This window comes from Pogoniulus pusillus, chromosome 11 (genome assembly GCF_015220805.1).
Source record: "Pogoniulus pusillus isolate bPogPus1 chromosome 11, bPogPus1.pri, whole genome shotgun sequence".
Classification (NCBI taxonomy): domain Eukaryota; kingdom Metazoa; phylum Chordata; class Aves; order Piciformes; family Lybiidae; genus Pogoniulus; species Pogoniulus pusillus.
In genome coordinates this window covers 2,696,667-2,715,499 of record NC_087274.1, presented here as the reverse complement: position 1 = coordinate 2,715,499, position 18,833 = coordinate 2,696,667, and the positions used below count along the sequence as shown (strand labels likewise).

Below are 18,833 nucleotides of genomic sequence, written 5' to 3'. Positions count from 1 at the left end.
GTTTCCTCCACTGCTCAGTGGAGGAAACACAAAGCCAGATTTGAACGCTAGAGGTGAATAAGCAGCTCCACAGCCCCTTGAAAAACGAAAAAAGAGAGGAATGTAAATAGTCCTTGTTTTTTGCTAGCAGAATGGCTGCATTCTTGTTTTTCTGTTGACTGTATTGAGTTCTAAACCATCAGGAAGAGAATATCAAAAGAGCATCTAATGTGGGCGTGTTTCTCTGAACACAGGGAGCTTTCAGAGTGCAGTAGGAGTTCTGGGCAGTGCATAAAACCTGAAAAGAATGAGTCTACTTTTGGTTGGTTTTGGTTTTTTGCATTCATGTCCCTGATTTGTGTAATCTAGACTGTCATCTAGAACTTTAGTTCTGGTACATTTTGTTTAGGAGATGAAAAGTGTTGTACACAAATTGCTTTTTCATACCTTTCCTAGATTCTCTTAGAATTCGTGTTTAGGCTTAAACCAACCCAAAACACACATTAAAAAAAAAACAACTCCAATCTTCTACATGTTTTCTGTGTTGCTCCTGCTTTTAAAGCTGCTGTCCAGGCAAATATGTATAAACAGAAAGCAATGAAACTTCTTTAGGAGGAACAAAGCCCTGGGGAAGATGAGGAAGTGATTTAGTGTGTGCGAGGCATTTAATACTTCATTTTGCTGTGATTTATCTTTGAAAGAGCCATAGAGCCCTGCCTCAAAACTGGAATACACTCCTTGAGAGCTTGTATTACCTTTGTTTAATGGTCAAATCTCTGCTGCTGGAGCTCGGGACTTTGTGGACAGAAGGACTAGAACAGCAAATGTGACTTAAAAAAAAGAAGTGGTTATTGAATAAATTGGTGTGAGCCAGGCTGCTGGGGATAAATTGATTTTGCTGTTGCTTTAAATCTGTGATGTGTTGGTATTTTGGCAGAGTAAGGAAAACAAAGATGTTAGAATGTAATTTACTGCACTGGGGTTAGTAAAGAGTGTTCTGTTTCTGTGAGTGGGGCAGAACAGGATGGTTTAGATGTGTCTGATAAACAGGACAAGGTCTAGTCTGACAGCTGGCAACAATAGCTTTTGCTCAAAGTCAGGTGTACTAAATTAGCAAATGTATTACAAGGATGCAGGAGAAATCTCACAGAAGACAGCCTTGTAGGCACAAGTGTTGCCAAATGGGAAATGATTCATCGTCTCTGAATGGGATGAGCACTGAGCAGAAGCAGTTTAAACCTCAGACTACTTTGGCTCATAAACCACCAAATATGTGATTAACACTTTATCTTCTCCAGTCCTGTGTTTTTTATTGTCTCCCGAGCAGCAGTCTGTGTCTAGGTGCAAAATACATAAGATTTGCTTGTCGGTTCTGTTTTCTCTTTTGTAAGTCTGAATCTGTTGAGGTACTTCTGGTGGTTTTCAGCGAAGTCATAAACTGTTTGTACGCATCCTAAAAGCACTCCCATCTCATGAGCCCTGGGCAGTGCCACCTTGCAGCAAGAACTGTCAGGTGCCTGGAGTGCAAGCATGACACGAGTGATGGTCTGGCAGGACTTGAACTGACTTAGTAGGATTTATTGACTTACATTTAGTGAAAATAAATGATTAGCTGGAGATGTAGTTTAATGTAGTGTGCCAGCTCCGAGGCCATCACTGTTTAATTAGTGATCTTTGGCTAGGGATAGCATCAAAATCATGCTCCTCATGAACTCTTCAGTTTTATTTATTAGGGAACGACTTTTGAAAAGGCCAAACTCCAGTGGTCCAAGTTACATATTTGAAATGCCAGAACTGATTTTTTTCATGCCCTGTAACAAATGCTGTCTTAGCTACTCTCCTGTTTTCTTGTCACCTTAGCTGCTCTCGTGGTTTAGGAGTCGTTCCTTACAAAGCAGCTGGCAGCTCTTTTGTTAGCCTGGGTGAAGTGAGTATTTGCAGCGTTTGGCTGGAGAGTGCCATGGGAATTATTCATGAAGGGCGAGCGATGGGCATGCTTTCAGCGTCTTTTTTTGTTTGTCTGTGCGTTAGCTTTTGGGTTTGTTTTTCCTTTCTCCCCCTCCCAGAAAAGCCCCAGCAGTAACAGTGTTCCCCTAGGGTCCTGTCTGTCGCAGAGACAGAATGCGGAGACTTCCTGTTGCAGCCCAGTGCGTGACCGTGTCCCGGCAGGGATGGCAGCGATCCTGCAGTCTGGAAAGCTGCTGGTATCTGCAATTCCTGATACCCAGCAGTCTGGGTTAGTTGCAGGTGCCTCTTGTCTGAAGGCCTCTTTAGAATTCAGGGCATTTCTGTCTGCTTGGTAATTAGATCATGAATTTCTTTTGTTGTTGCCTCTCCTATAGATCATTCAGAGGGTGGAGAGTTTTACTGCAGCGAAACAAATCCGAGGGCTCTGCTTCTTGTTAGCGTGTTTTTGCCCCAGCACATTTTCAGAGGTGCATGAAATACACCAGACAGAACAGAGCTATAATTTGTTTTTCCTGTTAGCCTTTTTTTTTCCCCCTTCACTCACCCCTACCAAAACAAGCTCAGAAATACAGGGGTGCGTTCCCAAGTTACCTTTTCTATTTACCCATCATCAGAAGAATCCTGTGCTCTGAGTATTGTGCAAGTTGATACTTTTGGATTAATCCCTTCTGTCTAAACTGGGTCTTGGTTAAAAAACTAGCTGCTGGTATTTCAGACAAGTCTTTAAGGATTGAGGTAAGATTTTAGCACAATGATTTTTTCAGCGTTTCAAACAAGAATTTCCCTTTTCTTGCCCTGAGCTGTTTTATTTCTGTATTTCAAAGGCGATCAAGTTAAATGAAATAGCTTAGTTCACTGACACTTGTATGTAGTAAAAATCTCTGTGGGCTTGAGTTAATCTTGGTAATGTTATTTAAAAATTGTTGTGGTGGATTTTTTTGGTTTTGTTTTTGTTTTTTTTTTCTTAATGAGGATCCTGTTTTAATACTTCAGGGAGATAAAATAATTAAAGATCATCCACCAAATACAACAGCAAAGCTCTTGGGTTCATTTCTCTTTTGTGGATTGCTGACTCCCACCTTGATTTTTGTTTATTGGAACACAATTTTTTGCTTACTGCATATGTCAGAAACAGAAGAGATAAGTTTGAAATTGTTCTGAAGACCAATCTTTGACTGCTGACTTTGAGCTGTGCTAATAGTTGTTAATGTAAGGCTATGTTTTTTCCTCTCTCACTGCCCAGCATCGTTTTCAGTCTTTGCAAGCAATGTGTTTTTGATGACTTCATGGCACAGTGGTGGTTTTTCAGATGCTGGAAAGCGGGTGAGATGTGAGGGTTAGGTCATTTTGGAGTAGGGTGGAGAAGTGAATTGGAATTTCTAGTGTATGAAAGTTATGCATTAGAGACATCCTGGCTGGTCTGAGAGGCTCCATCCACACTAAACCAGGAAATGCAAATATTCACCATAGCCTTTGTTTTCTTCAGGTTTCCCATGTGTTACTTCTGCTTCTTTTTCCACTCTGTGAGGTTCAGACTGAAGCCATGATGGGGATAGTTTCATCCTGTATCATTCAGATTTAGTTTGTGTATTTGCTGTATAGCCTAAAAACCCCATCAAAATGAGCTGAAGGGTTTGCAGCCTGATACTCAGTTTCACTGGTTCATACCTGAATCTCCTTACAGGAGAGATGTAAAACTTCATGGTAGGATTTGAAATGCCTGGTGAGGGTGGCTACCTTTAGTGCAAAAGTAGCAGCATAATTTCTTTCCTTTACCTCTTGACAGGCATAGCAAATAAAGGGGATGCCTGAATAGGGTTGGTGTGTGGCAGTAAGGCCATCACTGAATGAATCTGGGAAATGTGAATGCTTGAGTGACTTGAAGAAAGAATTCAATGCTTGGTGGGGGGGAGGTGTTTTGTTTTACTTTTGGCTTGGAGTGGAATAAGGGAGAAGAAGTGGAAAGGGAAACCTTTTGTTTACAGTAAAACAATACTGTGAAGTAGACATCATGATGTTAAAACAGGAGTCTAAACACGGCCAATCTGGGCAGACTCCATCTGGCTGTGTCCAGCAGCCATTCAGACATCCTCGGCGCAGGCTGCTGGAGTCTCGAGTCGCTGTCGCCTTGTTCCTCCCCTTATGGGTTTTTAAAATAGCCTTGGAGACTTTGTCCCAGAATTTTATTGTTGCAGGAGATGAATGAGTAATTGGCTTAACTTTTGCTATGCAGTGATGCAATGCTTCTTTATTAATCTTTCCTCCGTGATAAATGTGTGATGTTTTACTTGGGAATGTTAACCTCCACGAGTTAGGTTCTGTGCAAGTAATATGGATCTAGAATTCTAAATCCAGTCACAGCACAACCTGCTCTTACAGGCTGAATTTAGTACAGCAAATCTGTTGGAAAGAAAAAATGTTCTGTTACTATGTTAGTTTCTGGCAGTGATTTGAAGTACATTGCATTCTGAGGCCATTTTTCACTTCTGCCTATTCCATACTGCATTTTGGTGTTTGAATGCAGGTTATTGTGGGTTGGTTGGTTTGGTCCCAGAGGAATCATTCTGGGTTGTTGAGGCAGGGGATTTCTAACTGACCATGCCTGTAAGCAGGTGCATGTGATCCTCTGAAATGAGTTTCATTTTACATGCAATATATTCAGGATTTAGCATCTGGCTTGTGTTGGACTTGCAGAAATGGGTTTATGGGGCAGTTTAGGATTTTAACAATGATTAAAGGAAATAGTTGTTAAAAATGCTTTACTGGTACTAAAGTTATCCTAATGTGTATTCTAAAAGTTTATTTTAAAGCCTTCTGCCTTGTGTTTGGGTATCAGCCTAGCAATAGTGCTTTTGGATATCCCTTAGAACTAGTCTTGACTTTCATATTTATTACTTTTTTCCCCCAACTTGTCAGGTTGGTCTTCATCAGTGTTTTAAAAGTTCATTAGTCCTTCTGAATCATCCTAACACCTATTCCTAGTAAGAAAACTGGGAATGGTAGATGATTCTAAATTTGCATGAAACTGAGCTCCTCATTCTGAAAGAGAAATGAGAGTTTCCTAGCAGTATGAGGTGTTAGTGTCCGTGGTAAGGTAAACTCTGCCTATGGAAGAAGTTAGCATCCACTAAGCTGAGCGATGCAGTCAGTATTGCCAGAGAGACCTGGATAAGCTAGAGAAGTGGGGTCAGGTGAACCTCATGAGGTTCAACAAGGCCAAGTGCAAGGTCCTGCACTTGGGTCAGGACAATCTCCATTGTCAATACAGGCTGGGGGAGGATACCATAGAAGGTATCCCTGTGGAAAAAACCTGGTGGGTGAGAAGCTGGACATGAGCCAACAGCATGCACCTGAAGCCCAGAAAGCCAATGGTATCCTGGGCTGCATCAAAAGAAGTGTGGCCAGCAGATAGGAGAGGTGATTCTGCCACTCTGCTCCGGTCACATCTGCCCTGGGATATGCTGGGGCACTCATCACAAGAAGGACATGAGCCTGATGGAGAGGATCCAGAGGAGGGCCGCAAAAAGAGGGCTGCAGGACCCCTGCTACAAGGACAGGCTGAGGAAGCTGGGGCTGTGCAGCCTGGAGGAGAGAAGGCTCAGGAAAGACCTTATCATGGCCTTCCAGTACCTGAAGGGGGTCTACAGGAAGGCTGCAGAGGGACTGTTTGCAAAGGCCTGGAAGGATAGGACGAGGGTAATGGTTTGAAATTAGAGGAGATTTAGATTGGATGTTAGGAACAAGTTCTTTGGCAGGAAGGTGGTGGAACACTGCAGCAGATTGTCCAGAGAGGTCATGGATACCCCATCCCTGAAGACATTCGAGGTCAGGCTTGGTGGGACCTGATGTAGTTGAGCATGTCCCTGCTTGTTGCAGGGGGGTTGAACTTCATGACCTCTAGAGATCCATTTCAATCCAGAGGTTCTGTGCCTTCCTAGTTGTCCTGGCTCCCATGGCTCTGGGGGAAGAAGGCATCATGTTATGTGTTTCTTAATTCACACCAGAAAAAGCTGTTAGGATGGAGCACCCGGTGGTCGTGTTGGGAGGTTTACCTGGCTGCTCCAGAGGGCAGTGCTTACGTTGTGCTTTTCTGCTGCAGACCCATGGATCTCAGGGACGGTGCAGAGTGTTTGGACTTAATCTAATCCATCAGTTTGCCTGGTGTCCTTGTGTGAGCTGGGCTCCTCTTGCATGCTATACGCACCTTCATCTCAGTGTGTGCTGCTTCTGTGGTGGTCCCAGGAAAAGAAGAGGCTTTGGTGTGTCCAGCTCACTTATGTATTCAGAGGGTGCTATTTGGGTATTTAGTTCTTTACCTGAGATGCAGTACTACAAGCATTGAGGGTAGGGTAAGCCAGTTTGCAGTGACTCCACTTTAGGGACTGAGAACAGCCTAAGGAGCTCTATTGCTTAAAGGGCTCGGAGCAGCTGTCAGTAAGTGAAAGAGAGCAGCCTGAGAGCAGGTGTGTCTCTTGTTTGCAAGCAAAAAGGGGTTTTCAGCATTTTAATTCTTTGCTGCTGAGTGTGCTTTGGGAAATAAAACACTCAGTCCAAATGATGAAGGTGAAGGCTGTGTATCTGAAGACATGAATGGTATTAGGATGTTATTTTGGTAACCTGATGGCAAAAACTGCTTTGTAAAAAGCTGATTCTATTTGTTTGTTTTGTTGCTGGTTTGGAGGGGTTTTGGGGTGGGTTGATTGGTTTTGGTGTTTTGTTTGATGGGGTCTGGATGGGTTTGTGTTTTCCCTGAAGTAAGTCTTGAACTGCAAAACTGAGGCAGAGCAGGCAGTCTGTGTTAAAATGATAATATTGAGGAGCATACTTTGTTTAGAGAGCTGGAAAAAACTACCTCGGTGTGGAGCACACTTTCCCAGTGGAATTGCAGGTTGCCCTTGGAAAGGTGGTGCTGCTAATCCTCCCTCCTTCCAGCCGTATGCTCCTGCTACTTCCTTTGCATTAGGGCTAGGAATGGTGTGACTGTGGGCTAAGTCAAGGCAGCTCTTGGAGCCAGTGGCAAGCTAATCCATCTCCCCAGAAGGTTAATTTTCTGCTAAGCCAGTTGAGCTTCCTGATCTACCTTGCATCCATATGATTGCTAGACCTGATTGGAGCGAGGAACAGCTGCAACCCTCTTTATTGTTAGGTGCAATATGAAACCTTCCAGCTCCTGTTGATCACTGATCGTGGTTGGAATTATGGTCAGCTGCTGCTTTATTTCATGTTTCAATACCTTTTTTACCCTGAGCACCTGTAAAACCTCTGTTGGTTAGGTTTACCTGCCTCTGTGCGTCCCTTCTTGACAATAACTGATCACAGTCTGCTCAAATGCATGAATTTCATTAGCTGAAAGTAAATTCTTCGTTTATGATCATGTTCTGTCACTTTGTACATCTGCATTAAAAACACATTTGAAAGGAAATGAAAATTGAAAGGAAATGAAAGCTTTAAAAAAAAAATTCCTTCAGGGAGATTAATTGTAAACTAAAGTTTGATGTGAGCAGTTGGGATAAGCAGTTTCAGTTCAGAACTGTAATGGAGCAAGTTGCTACCTCACCAGCTGCATTCGCTAATCTACGTGGCCTTATTTACAGCTTTTCGTTCCGTGAAGAGTTGAAGACCTCCTGGTTTATATCTTCCCCTGTGGGAATTCGGGCAAGTCCAAGGAGGGGATGCAAGCAGCAAAGTAGAAGTTTCTGGGTAGGGTGCCAACAGTGGAGGAAAACAGTAGGAACTGGTTTGAAACGTTTAGGGTATGGAGCTCTCTGCTGCAGCCTGTGTGCAGGGCGCTGTGCTTGCCTGGCGTTTCTCTGAGAGAAACCAGTTTGTGAAGAGCTTTCCGTGACGTGGAGAACCCCTCCTCTGTCAGCCCTGCGTTCCAGCAGCCCAAACAACCTCAGGGTCTCGGGGGCCATCATCTAACGAGCAAGGGTGGGTGTGCGCCTTCGTCTCCCTCCCTCGCCCTCCCCCAAGCAGGCTCATTCCAATCAGCAGTGTAATTGGAATGCAACCACAGTCTGGAGGAGGAAGGGGAATTTTTGGCGAGGAGAGGCAGAGCAGTTGGGAGCTTTATTCAGATTAAAGCATAGACGACCATTCATTATCAGCACAACACACATTAGCAAGAGCACAGCATTGTGTTTCTACAGCTGGGACTTATTTTAGTGATTGTGTTGCGCTGCACATTACATGCAAACAACTGGGATCTGATCACAAAGAGCAATGCTAATGGCTTTCATTAAAAGATGGTGTTTCTGTAGGGGGAAGAAAGGCTTGTCTTCAAAATGAGCTATTGTGGGAAAAAGTGATAGGCAGCTTGTCCTTCTCTTGGCTGTCCCATGTGTTGCATATGTTCTGGAACAGGCACTTTTTCTGGGAGGGGAAGGAAGAATCCCAACAGGAATGGCAATGTGAAAAGCGTTGGTTGGGTTCAGAGGCTGAAGTAGTGGTGACCCGTGGAAAGGCAGAAGATTAGTGAACATCAGCTTAGCTTTGGACTCACTCCTTCCCCCTCCAAACTCAGGGCTGCCTGTTGACACAGCGCTGGGTGCATGCGGGTGTCTGAGATGAGGTGGGGATGTGTTTTCTCAGGCAGGCATCCACTGAGTTGTGAGTGTGCAGACTCTGTGTTCCCTTGCTCGCCTTCAGCTGACTTGCTTGCTTTCAGGGACGTTTGTCATTGGTTTTACGTTCTTAGCTGCCTTCCTGCACCTTTCACTGACAGTTATTGACATCTCTCCAGTACAGACATTAAAAATTGATTTACTTAAGATAACCTAAGCAATAGTACCTTTTACTAAAGAAAGGTTAGACCAAATACATTCCTCTGTGATCATCTGCAGCTGGAGGCCTGAGGAGCTCACACTGCTGAGTGTGAACACGTTTTAGCCTTGTCAATTGTCAGAAATCAAGAGAGACATTGTGACGGTAGGTGAGAGTGTACCAACGTGTGGGTGAGACAACACTAACCCAAACCTGTGAGGCAAAGCAGTATCGCTCCTGTTCTGTGGGTGTGAAGGAATGTGGCAACCAGCTGGCAGAGTTTGATATCAGTTGGGTATACAAGATCAGTACCCTTAAATGTCCAAATTCCTTAAGTTCATTTAACATTTTCTTCATGTTACCTTCCTCAGCACTCCTCCTAAGTCTGTTATCCAGAACAGGTGAACAGAGTCATCCAGATCCTAAGATGTGGTGGTTCTACAAGGTCTTGTTAAACTTTATCATTGTGTACTTGTGATGGTTTGGATTTGCCCCCCCCCCCCCCCCTTAAAACAATCACCCAGACTAGACTCAGGTGCTGGAAATTAGAGAATGAAGATATATTAACATCTCAGCACTTTATACAAGCAGATATTTGCAATATCTACAGCTATAGACAGAAATATACAAGTAGAAAAAGTAATACAGAAATACAGCAGCCCTACCAGAAACCAGAGTCCTCAGGAGGGGCTCTCAACCATTCTTCCACCTTCTTTCCACCCCTCTACCTTATCCCAGACTGTGTCTTACATTCAAGGTGAGTTTGGAGGATTGGCCAAGGAGGTTAGGAAGCAGATGGATTAGTTACATAGACAGCAGGTTAGGTTAGAGACAGAGAAGTTCATGCAGCCCCAGAGCCCAAGAGCAACTCTGTTATCTATGTTTGTGTTCTTGTTCTTAACACATCCCAGCAAGCCTGTGAGTGAAGTAGCCATCACCATTGTTTCCTTTTCACAGCCTATCACCTAATTCTTCTCACCATAATATCCCAGCTAGGCTCAAACTAGCACAGTACTCCTTTCTGTTGTAAGCTGCCTGCAATGGCACTCTCAACGGAGTGGTTTAGGTTGGAAGGGACCTTAAAGATCACCTAGTTCTAACCCCCTTGCCATGGCAGGGACACCTCCCACCAGGGAGAGGGCACCCACAACCTCCTTGGGTAACCTGTTCAGTGTCTCACCACCCTCACTGTAAAGAATTTTTCCTAGTCTCCAGTCTAAATCTGTCCTCCTCAAGCTTTAATCCATTCCCTCTCATCCTATCATTACAAGCCTCTGCAAAAAGCCCCTTTCTGGTGTTCTTACAGGCCACTTTCAGGTACTTGAAGGCCTCTCTGAGGTGTCCCCAGAGCCCTCTTTTTGTCCAGGTGAAACAGCCCTAGGTCCCTCAGCCTGTCCCAGTAGGGGAGGTTTTCCAGTCGTCTGATCATCTTTGTGGCCTCCTCTGGACCCATTCAAGCAGTTCCATGTCCCTCTTATGCTGATGCCTCAGAAGTGGAGGCAGTGCTGCAGCTGGGGTCTCAGCAGAAGAGAGGAGCAGAATCTCCTCCCTGTGCTGCTGCTCTCCCTGCTCTGGATGCAGCTCAGCACACAGCTGCCTGCTGGGCTGCCAGCAATCAGTGCTGATTCCTGAGGAGTTTGTCACCAACTGACACCTCCAAGTCCTTCTCCTTGAGACCACTCTCAAGCCATTCCTGGCCCAGCCCTTGAAGTATGGAGGCCTTGTGTTGTGGATATATATTTACTCATGCTGAAATAAACATACTGACATAAACAGTGATCGTATGTAGGCTGGATGTTAGGAGGAGGTTCTTCACAGAGAGTGATTTGCCATTGGAATTTGCCCAGGGAGGTGGTGGAGTCGCTGTCCCTGCAGGTGTTCAAGAAAAGCCTGGATGAGGCACTTAGTGCCTTGGTCTGCTCAACTGCATAGAGCTGGGTGCTAGGTTGGGCTGGATGATCTTGGAGGTCTCTTCCAACCTGGTTGATTCTATGATTCTGTGTAGCAGAATCACATAATGCCTTCCCTGACATCAGTCTAGTGTGAAAATGATTCCCAGGTACAGAGCAAATATAACATGGGTGCTTCAGTAGCAACCAAAGAGTAAGAAGGCTCAGAAGAAAATGCAGGAAATCCTTATTTTCTGTAAACCCACATTTGCAGTAATCATAGTCCCTTTCCAGATTTTCTATGGGCTCACTTCCTTCTGTAAATGCATGTAAATTTTAATAGCTAATACAGAAACCAGATTACAGGAGTTTGGAAATGTGAAATATTTTACATTTATTTGCAATAGTTGAATTGCTTTTCACTAAACCATTCTTTGTCAGTCACTGGAATCGTAAATCAGAAGGACATTGGCAGACGCTGTGCACACAGCTCCTGTTTTGGTCTGTTTGAGGTTGCTGTGTAGCAAAGCAGTCATGGCAGGAGAGCAGGTAGCTTCTAATGTGCTCTTTTCATGTTTCTGTGAACTGACCTGAGTCACATATGTTGGGATGAGATCATAGGGTGTGATAGAAAGACACTGGCTGAATGTATAGTGTGTAAAAGCGCTGCGCCTGTTTGTCTTGGCACGTATGTGTTGTTCCCTCAGATTGGAATATTAATGTTCTCTTTTCTGTAGACTACCCAGGAAGTCTGTAATAAATACAAACCATAGCTATCCCCTGACTCACTGATACTTCCTAAGAAATACTTCTCTGCCTATGTGTAGTGGAGGCACTTCCAATACAATGCTGCTCCTTTCTCTGTTCAAACCAGCGTCAGGATACCTGGGCATTGGCTCCTCTTCCAGTTTCTGAAACCCTTCAGTGCCAGCTGAAAGAGCTTAAATTCTTGTTGTTGAAAAATAAATCCATCTAAAGTGGTTTAGAACAAATATATCATAGAGTGGCTTGGGTTGGATGGGACCTCAGATAGATATACTCCAACCTCCCTACCTCTCAGCTAGGCTCAGCTGCTCAAGACCTCATCCAACCTGGCCTTGAACACTCGCCCAGGCAGGAGGCATCCACAACCTCCCTGGGCAGCCTATTCCAGAGTCTCAGTACTGCCCTGGTGAAGATTTTCCGAAGATCCAGTCCAAACCTACTCTCCCTCAGCTTCAAACCATTCCCCTTTGTCCTGTCTGTAGACACCTTTATGAAAAATCCCTCTGCAGCCTTCCTGTATAGAATCATAGAATCAACCAGGTTGGAAGAGACCTCCAAGATCATCCAGTCCAACCTATCACCCTGCCCTATCCAGTCAACTAGACCATGGCACTAAGTGCCTCATCCAGTCTTTTCTTGAAGACCCCCAGGGACGGTGCTGCCACCACCTCCCTGGGCAGCCCATTCCAATGGGAAATCACTCTCTCTGTGAAGAACTTCTTCCTAACATCCAGCCTATACCTACCCTGGCACAACTTGAGACTGTGTCCCCTTGTTCTGTTGCTGGTTACCTGGGAGAAGAGGCCACCCCCCACCTGGCTACAATGCCCCTTCAGGTAGTTGTAGACAGTAATAAGATCACCCCTGAGCCTCCTCTTCTCCAGGCTAAACAGGCCTGTAGGATTCCTTCAGCTATTGGAAGGCAGCTCTAAGGTCATAAAATAGCAAATAATCATCTTCAGTGCCCTGGTGCCTCTAGAGGAGCTATTTTAATGGTGCAGCTGCGTAGGTCTGACAGTGGTGTGGGTTTGGGTCCAGGACCATCAGCATTTTCACTTGGCTTTGTCAAGGAAAGGAAATCTTGCTGTGGTTCTTTCTGGGTTTGAATCTTTAGCTCAAATTTGACATAGCAGAGAGATCTCAAAGATAATTAAGTCCCCTGAGTTTTACAAGAGTTGTTGCCTGGATAAAGAGGAGACCCTAAGAGTGACCTAAAATGAGAGGAAAAAACCTGCAGGGAGAGCTCCCATGTTGTGAGACCACTGGAAAGTCTGCGTGGGAGAGTCTGTCTAAAAGCCCTACCGGTGGGAAAAGCCTCAGCTGTAGCTTTCAGTCAACCATAAAACATAAATCCATAGGAAACCAAACTTCCTTAGTTTCTATTCTCAAGGAACTATTAATCAGTTGGTTATCAGAATCTTCAGAATAGGTTTTAATGCAGTGTTGAAACTGTTAGAAAAATGGAGCATAAACTCTGGTACTTTTCCCACCAGTGGGAGAAGTTTTTGTCCAAGGCGAGTCCTGATTAGAGCTCTGTGTGTGCGGAAGGAGATTGCTCACTTGAGATGGCGCTCCCAGGACCTGGGCTTTTCCACCTAGGAATATCTGGCAGAGAGGGTGTTGTTAATGGAAGATTTCTCAGCATCTCTCCTGTTTTGTTAACCTGATAAAGCCAGAGTGGGTTGACATTTGACTTTCCTTAGATGTGGTTACTAGAGAAGGAGATCTGGAGCCAAAAGTACTCATTTGTGCACTTGTGGCTAATTGGTGGGGAAACGGTTGTTAGCCTGTAGGTGTTCTGTGCCCAGTCTCATAAAATCGAGACTTTGGGTAAAGTGTGCTGGCAGGCTTGCTTAATATTTTGAAAAGTAGTGCCTATAATTAGCTAACCTTGCAATTTCTCTCTCAAAAGATTAGTCAAACCTCTTATTGGGGCCATAATACGATCTTGAGAACGCACTGTATGGCTTGCTGTGCTTTAGGCTTAACTTGGAGCTAAAGCCTTCAGCTTCACTTGGCATTTTGTGCTTCTTGTAACAGGCGAGACTGTGCAAACAATGATACCTTTTAGAGAGATCTGAAAAAGAGGCCATCTACAAACAGCTGTTTTACTTGAGGTTTTTCACCCCTAGATAAGGTGGTTGGCGAGCAGTAACCTGTTACAGTTCTTGGGCAAGTGGTGTCTGTTGTCTGCTGAGGACGTTCTTGTTGTAATAAAATCTTAAGGACCTGCAGAAGCCTTTTTTCCTAAAGTTTGTCTTCTTATCCATTTCCTTAAATGTCTCTTAAGTTGTTATCAGCTGTATGGGTAGACTTCGAATTGCTGGGCACTTGGGAGGCTTAGGGAACTGTGAATTTTTATGACACCGTCCTAAGGACTTCACTGAATGTTTGGAGGGGCACACGGTGATGTGATAGTCTGTTTCCTAGGCATGCCTCAACCCCAGATATCTGAAATACCTAAAATGTTTCCTCTCCATTAACATTTTACTGCTGCTGACTGTTTACTATGGAATTACTGGGTGAAAATCCCTTAACTAGAGCTCTGCTGTAGGATTACCATTATGCCTTTGACTAGAGAGTGATATTTTCCTTACCTTTAGCATCTTTAAAAGAACCCCAACTAATAACAACCTGGAACCAGGCAATTTATTTTTATTTTCAGGTTAACAGTATTGTTATTAGCACACCTTGCATCAAACTAATCTGCTGAAGCTTGTATCTACCTTTCCTGGAGTATATGTCAGTGTGCAAGGCATCGTTTAATGACTACCTGTGCTCATTAATAGGTGCCCCCTTCTGTTTTATGGAGGACCAAAGCTTGTTAGACCTGAGTAGCATTTTTAGCTGGGCTTTACAGTGCTGAATTCCTGTGGAACACTGAAATCAGGGTCGTTATGAACATAAACATTGGAAAAACATTAATTCCATTGATTTAGAGTAACTTTGTGCCAGCCAGGTTGGATGTGGCTTTGAGCAGCCTCATCTAGAGGGAGATGTCCCTGCCCATGGCAGTGAGGTTGGGACTAGATGACCTTTAAGATTCCTTCCAACCCCAAGCATTTTATGTAGATCTCTGCAGGGTGGTGTTTCTTTGCCCTGATTCTGGAAAACTCCATGAGGGTACTCCTGGACCACCTCCACTTATGCTGGTTTGGGCAGATACTGTAAAATAAGTTAGAGAATCAGCAGCCCAGCAGGGTCAGAATATCAGGAGGATATTCTATGGAAGGCATGACCAGTTTGGTTTGGTTCTGAGTGGTGTCTGTGGGATGTAATTATTGGATGTACTTTTCTGTCTCTGCATTTCCTGGTCTTAGTAAATATTGGTGATGTCACAGAAAGAATACCCAAAGGAATAATTTACCGAGGAGTCTTTTGCAAATAATTCTTCTTCCTTTTTTTGTCCCAGCTGTGGGAATTTTTGCTTCCAGTCAAGAGCAAGAATTCTTTGTGTTATCAGTAAATATTTTAATGTTTCATAGGGGAATCTAATCTTTCCTGCTTAGTAAACCTGTTACAATAGATAAGGAGATGTAATTGAACAGGGGCTGCGTTCTGTGAGGAGAAGCTTTGGTGTGTGTACCTTGGCTTCTTTATGGGAGAGTTGTCCTCTTTGACCTTTTATTTATTTATTCAAACTGTTTGTTTTATTTATTCTATTCCCATGTAAGATTGTTGGGTTTTTTTTTCCCCTTTGGTGTTTTTAGTTGACAAATGCAAATGTTCTTCCCTTTTTAATTTAAACAAAACCAAAGCAAACAACAACAAAAAAGGAGCCTGAAACAATTATCACTTTCTACAAATAAAGCAGATCTTTGGAGCCATCAAAACTCTGGCCTTAGAAGTTAGTTTGCTCCACCCAAATATGTTTCAGGTAAAAGCCTTTTATTTAGTTATCACATAGGGCAAGAGAAAAACCTGGATTGCCTAATGCATTCTTCTTGTTATGGTGAAGGAAGCTTTTTCTGGTTTGTATAAGTGCTGTCAGGCCCTGCTCGTCTTACACCCCTGAGTTTATTAGCATAAATGTTTGTGCCGCTATGTGAGGAGTTAGAGTTGGTCCAGTTCCCTCAGACACAGAGTTGGCAAAACCAGTGAGGAAGGGGAAAAAAAAGCCTCTACATGAAACTCTTGCCTGAGGAAACCTTCACCATATCACTCCCACTCTAATCTGCCTGCAGGTGAATTGCCAGAAGATGACACTTCTGGCTCAGCTTTCAGGAGCTGTTTTACATCACAACATAAATGCTGTTGCAGCACAGCTCAGTTATGTTCATTCATTTCATTTTGAGCAGGATTTTCTAGAGTGCTGGACAGGTAAGGTAACTTTTTTTTTCCCAGTTGAGAATCAGCATCTTAATTTTGTTTTGTTTTGTTTCCTTACAGTACTGTGTGCAAAAAACTTGGTGAAAAAGGATTTTTTCCGTAAGTAGATGTTAAAGTTTTATAGAGCTGGGATAAATCTTACTGCAGGTTCTAGACCTCAGTGTCTGCACATCATTGTTGTGTGGGGATATTTGCATTAAAGGGGCTTGAGGTTTTGATGTTTTCCTATTTATTTCAGGGCTTCTCAGTGTCACAGATTCATAATAAAATCACTGACACTCTGCTTTTGGCGAGGGGTGGGGGGGGAAATAAATTTACTTTTTCAAACCTCTTCAGTTCAATTAGTGCCACATTTATTAAAGTGTTTTTCCAATCAGAACTTTTTGTCCAGGTGTACATGCTAATTACTAACCCTGTCATCAGAGGTAGTTACTCTGAAATTACGTTTTAATTAATAATGTTTTGAAAGAAGAGGGATGGATGAAAGAGGCAGAAAGGAATGTCACTGTGGAGGCCACTGGCAGCTAATGCACAGATCACCTGCCTGACACCTCCCCAGATGGGAGTAGGAGGAATTTGAAAGCTCAGACCTGAACTTTAGAAACAACTTGGAAAAATGGATGGTGCAGAATTCTGTTGTCATTTATGATACTTCCTAAACTTGCTCTACATCTGGGAGTCTGTGTCAATTGTGAGTTTTCTGGTGCTTAACAGTTAAATTTATCATCTAAAAAGCTGAGAAGGGACTACTTAGAAAGGTCTGTGGGGCTTGGACCAAGGACAGTGGTGTTAGGGGAGGGCAGATTTAGGTTGGACATTAGGAAGTTCTTTACTACTATGGTGGTGGGATACTGGAACAGGTTGCCAGGGAGGTGGTAGATGCCTCATCCCTGGAGACATTCAAGGTCAGGCTTGATGAGCTCTAAACAACCTCATCTAACTGGGGATTTTCCTGCTTACTGCAGGGGGGTTGGACAAGATGATTTCTAGAGGTCCCTTCCAACCCAGTGCATTCTGTCATTCTTAAAAAACCCTCTAGATTTTAAATCTGTGCTGCATTTCTGTACTGAAGCACAAATCTCACAAGGTCCTGTTCCTCCCCTTTCCCACGTGCTTTGCCTTGAGCCACCCTGCTGCTTGACTGTCTCCACCATGAGTCACCTGAGGGAGCAGAACTGGTACAAAACGTGAGCTACAGAAGATATGAATAATGTTTTGCCACCTTTAGTTCCTTCAGCTGAATCACTGGGCACTGGGATGAGGGAAGGAATTAGTATGAGGGAAAGGGGTGGGACCACATGACTTAAGGGCATTGGTGGTGGTACCATCCCTTTTGGTGGCACTTTATAGAGGGTCAGAGTAGCAGTTACAATCCAGTGCTTCTTTGCTATCCTTATCTGTGCAGCTCAGCACTATCTTTGTACAGCTGAGCCTATGTTGAGTGGTTTTGAGGTAGAGAGCTAACAGAAAATGAAATCAACAGCTAAGACAAAACGAAGTGGAGCTCAAAAGCAAGAATCATCTGCACTAGGTGGTTTCCTATACTACAGTAACAATCTAACCCATGATTATAATTAATCTGAAATATACTAAGAATGTAAATCTGTTTTTTCTGCCTCTAGATGCTGAATTATTTTTGTGCTGAGAATTTACTCAGTCCTGAAATAGGAAGATTAAATTAAGATATTTTTTCCCCCAACAGCCTTTGGCTTGCACAGCTATTTCTTTGTATCAGTGCAATAAATTGCCAGCGGAGCTATTTGCTCTGCTCAATGTGCCATGCTAATCCCATTCATTAAATATGGCTCTCGTGGATTATTAAAGGCAACTTCAGGTGCACTGATACAGGACTTGAGAGCTGCCTGAGCCATTTGCTGGTTTTCACACACAATCTCAGAGTGTGGGGGGTTGGAAGGGACATCAAAAGTTTATGGAGTCCAGCCCCCCTGCCAGAGCAGAATCACCTAGAGCAGGTCACAGAGGAACACATCCAGGTGGGTTTGGAATGTCTCCAGAGGAGACTCCACAACCTCTCTGGGCAGCCTGCTCCAGGACTCTGTCACCCTCACAGGGAAAATGCTTTTCCTTACATTCTTATGGCACCTCCTCTGCTCCAGCCTGCACCCGTTGCCCCTTGTCCTGTCATTGGACATCCCTGAGCAGAGCCTGGCTGCATCCTCCCAAGACTCATCCCTCATGTACTTATCAACATGAATGAGGCTGTCCCAGTTTGGGGCCACGAGCACAGCTGGGACTGGAGGACAGAAATGACTCTTGCTCCTTTCCAGGAGTAGGAGTGAGGATACTGCACACCGGTTGGAAGTTTAAAGAGAGATCCTCTTTACAAGAGCATGTATACAGAAGGTGATCAGCTAGAATTAAGTACAAAACCCACTGGGCCCAAACTGGCCTTCTAGAAACTGGCCACTTCCACCCTCAGTCGTCCGGAGGGTAGCCGAAACCGCCCCCCACAGCTGGAGCCTGCGAGGCCTCAGTGGGCCCCAGTGATGCAGCACAGTTCCCTCCAGCCAGCTCCCCCGTGGACTGAGGGAGAAGGATGCACCCTGTCCTGAGAGAGAAGCAAGGCAAAGAAGAGGTGCTAGTTTGAGGCTAACTGGAAAAACAGATGATAGGCTGTGAAAAGAAAACTTTGTTCAGGTTCACTGAGACATAAGAAAACAGAGACACAGACATAGAAAAGACAGAGTCTCTGTCGGTTGGAGTCGGTGTCTGCATCCTCTCCCTGGGCTTCTGCTGCTCTGTAACCCAACTAATCCTTCTGCTTCTAACCCCCCTTGCCGATCCTCGCAGCTCACTTTGCACCTAAGGCAGACTCTGGGGTAAGGTAGAGGGCTGGAAAGAAGGTGGAAGGGTGGTTGGGGTACTGTGGTGGTTTGGCTGTTATCCTGCCCCCCCACACTTTAGAAAATGCCCCAGCTAACTCAGACAGACTCTGGGAATATAAATGAAGCTATTTATTTACAGCTAGCACAATACACAAGCAGCTATTTACAATATAGACAGTTATAGACAGAAATATACAAGTTAATACAGAAACACAACTCCCCTCCCAGAAACCTGAGTCCCCAGGAGGGGCTCTCAACTGCCCCAGCACCTCCCCCTGGCCCTCTCAACCTTACC

At 44.2% G+C, this 18,833-nt stretch overlaps 1 protein-coding gene across 1 annotated transcript in view; it reads left to right on the top strand.

The window, feature by feature from the left end:
• The window catches only part of SMURF2 (SMAD specific E3 ubiquitin protein ligase 2), a 69,507-nt gene that overhangs the window by 14,036 nt on the left and 36,638 nt on the right, over positions 1 to 18,833 (top strand). Inside the window, exon 2 of the mRNA XM_064150586.1 lies at positions 15,753 to 15,791. Within this exon, the coding sequence (XP_064006656.1) occupies positions 15,753 to 15,791 (39 nt within the window). The remainder of the gene's footprint in view (positions 1 to 15,752; positions 15,792 to 18,833) is intronic.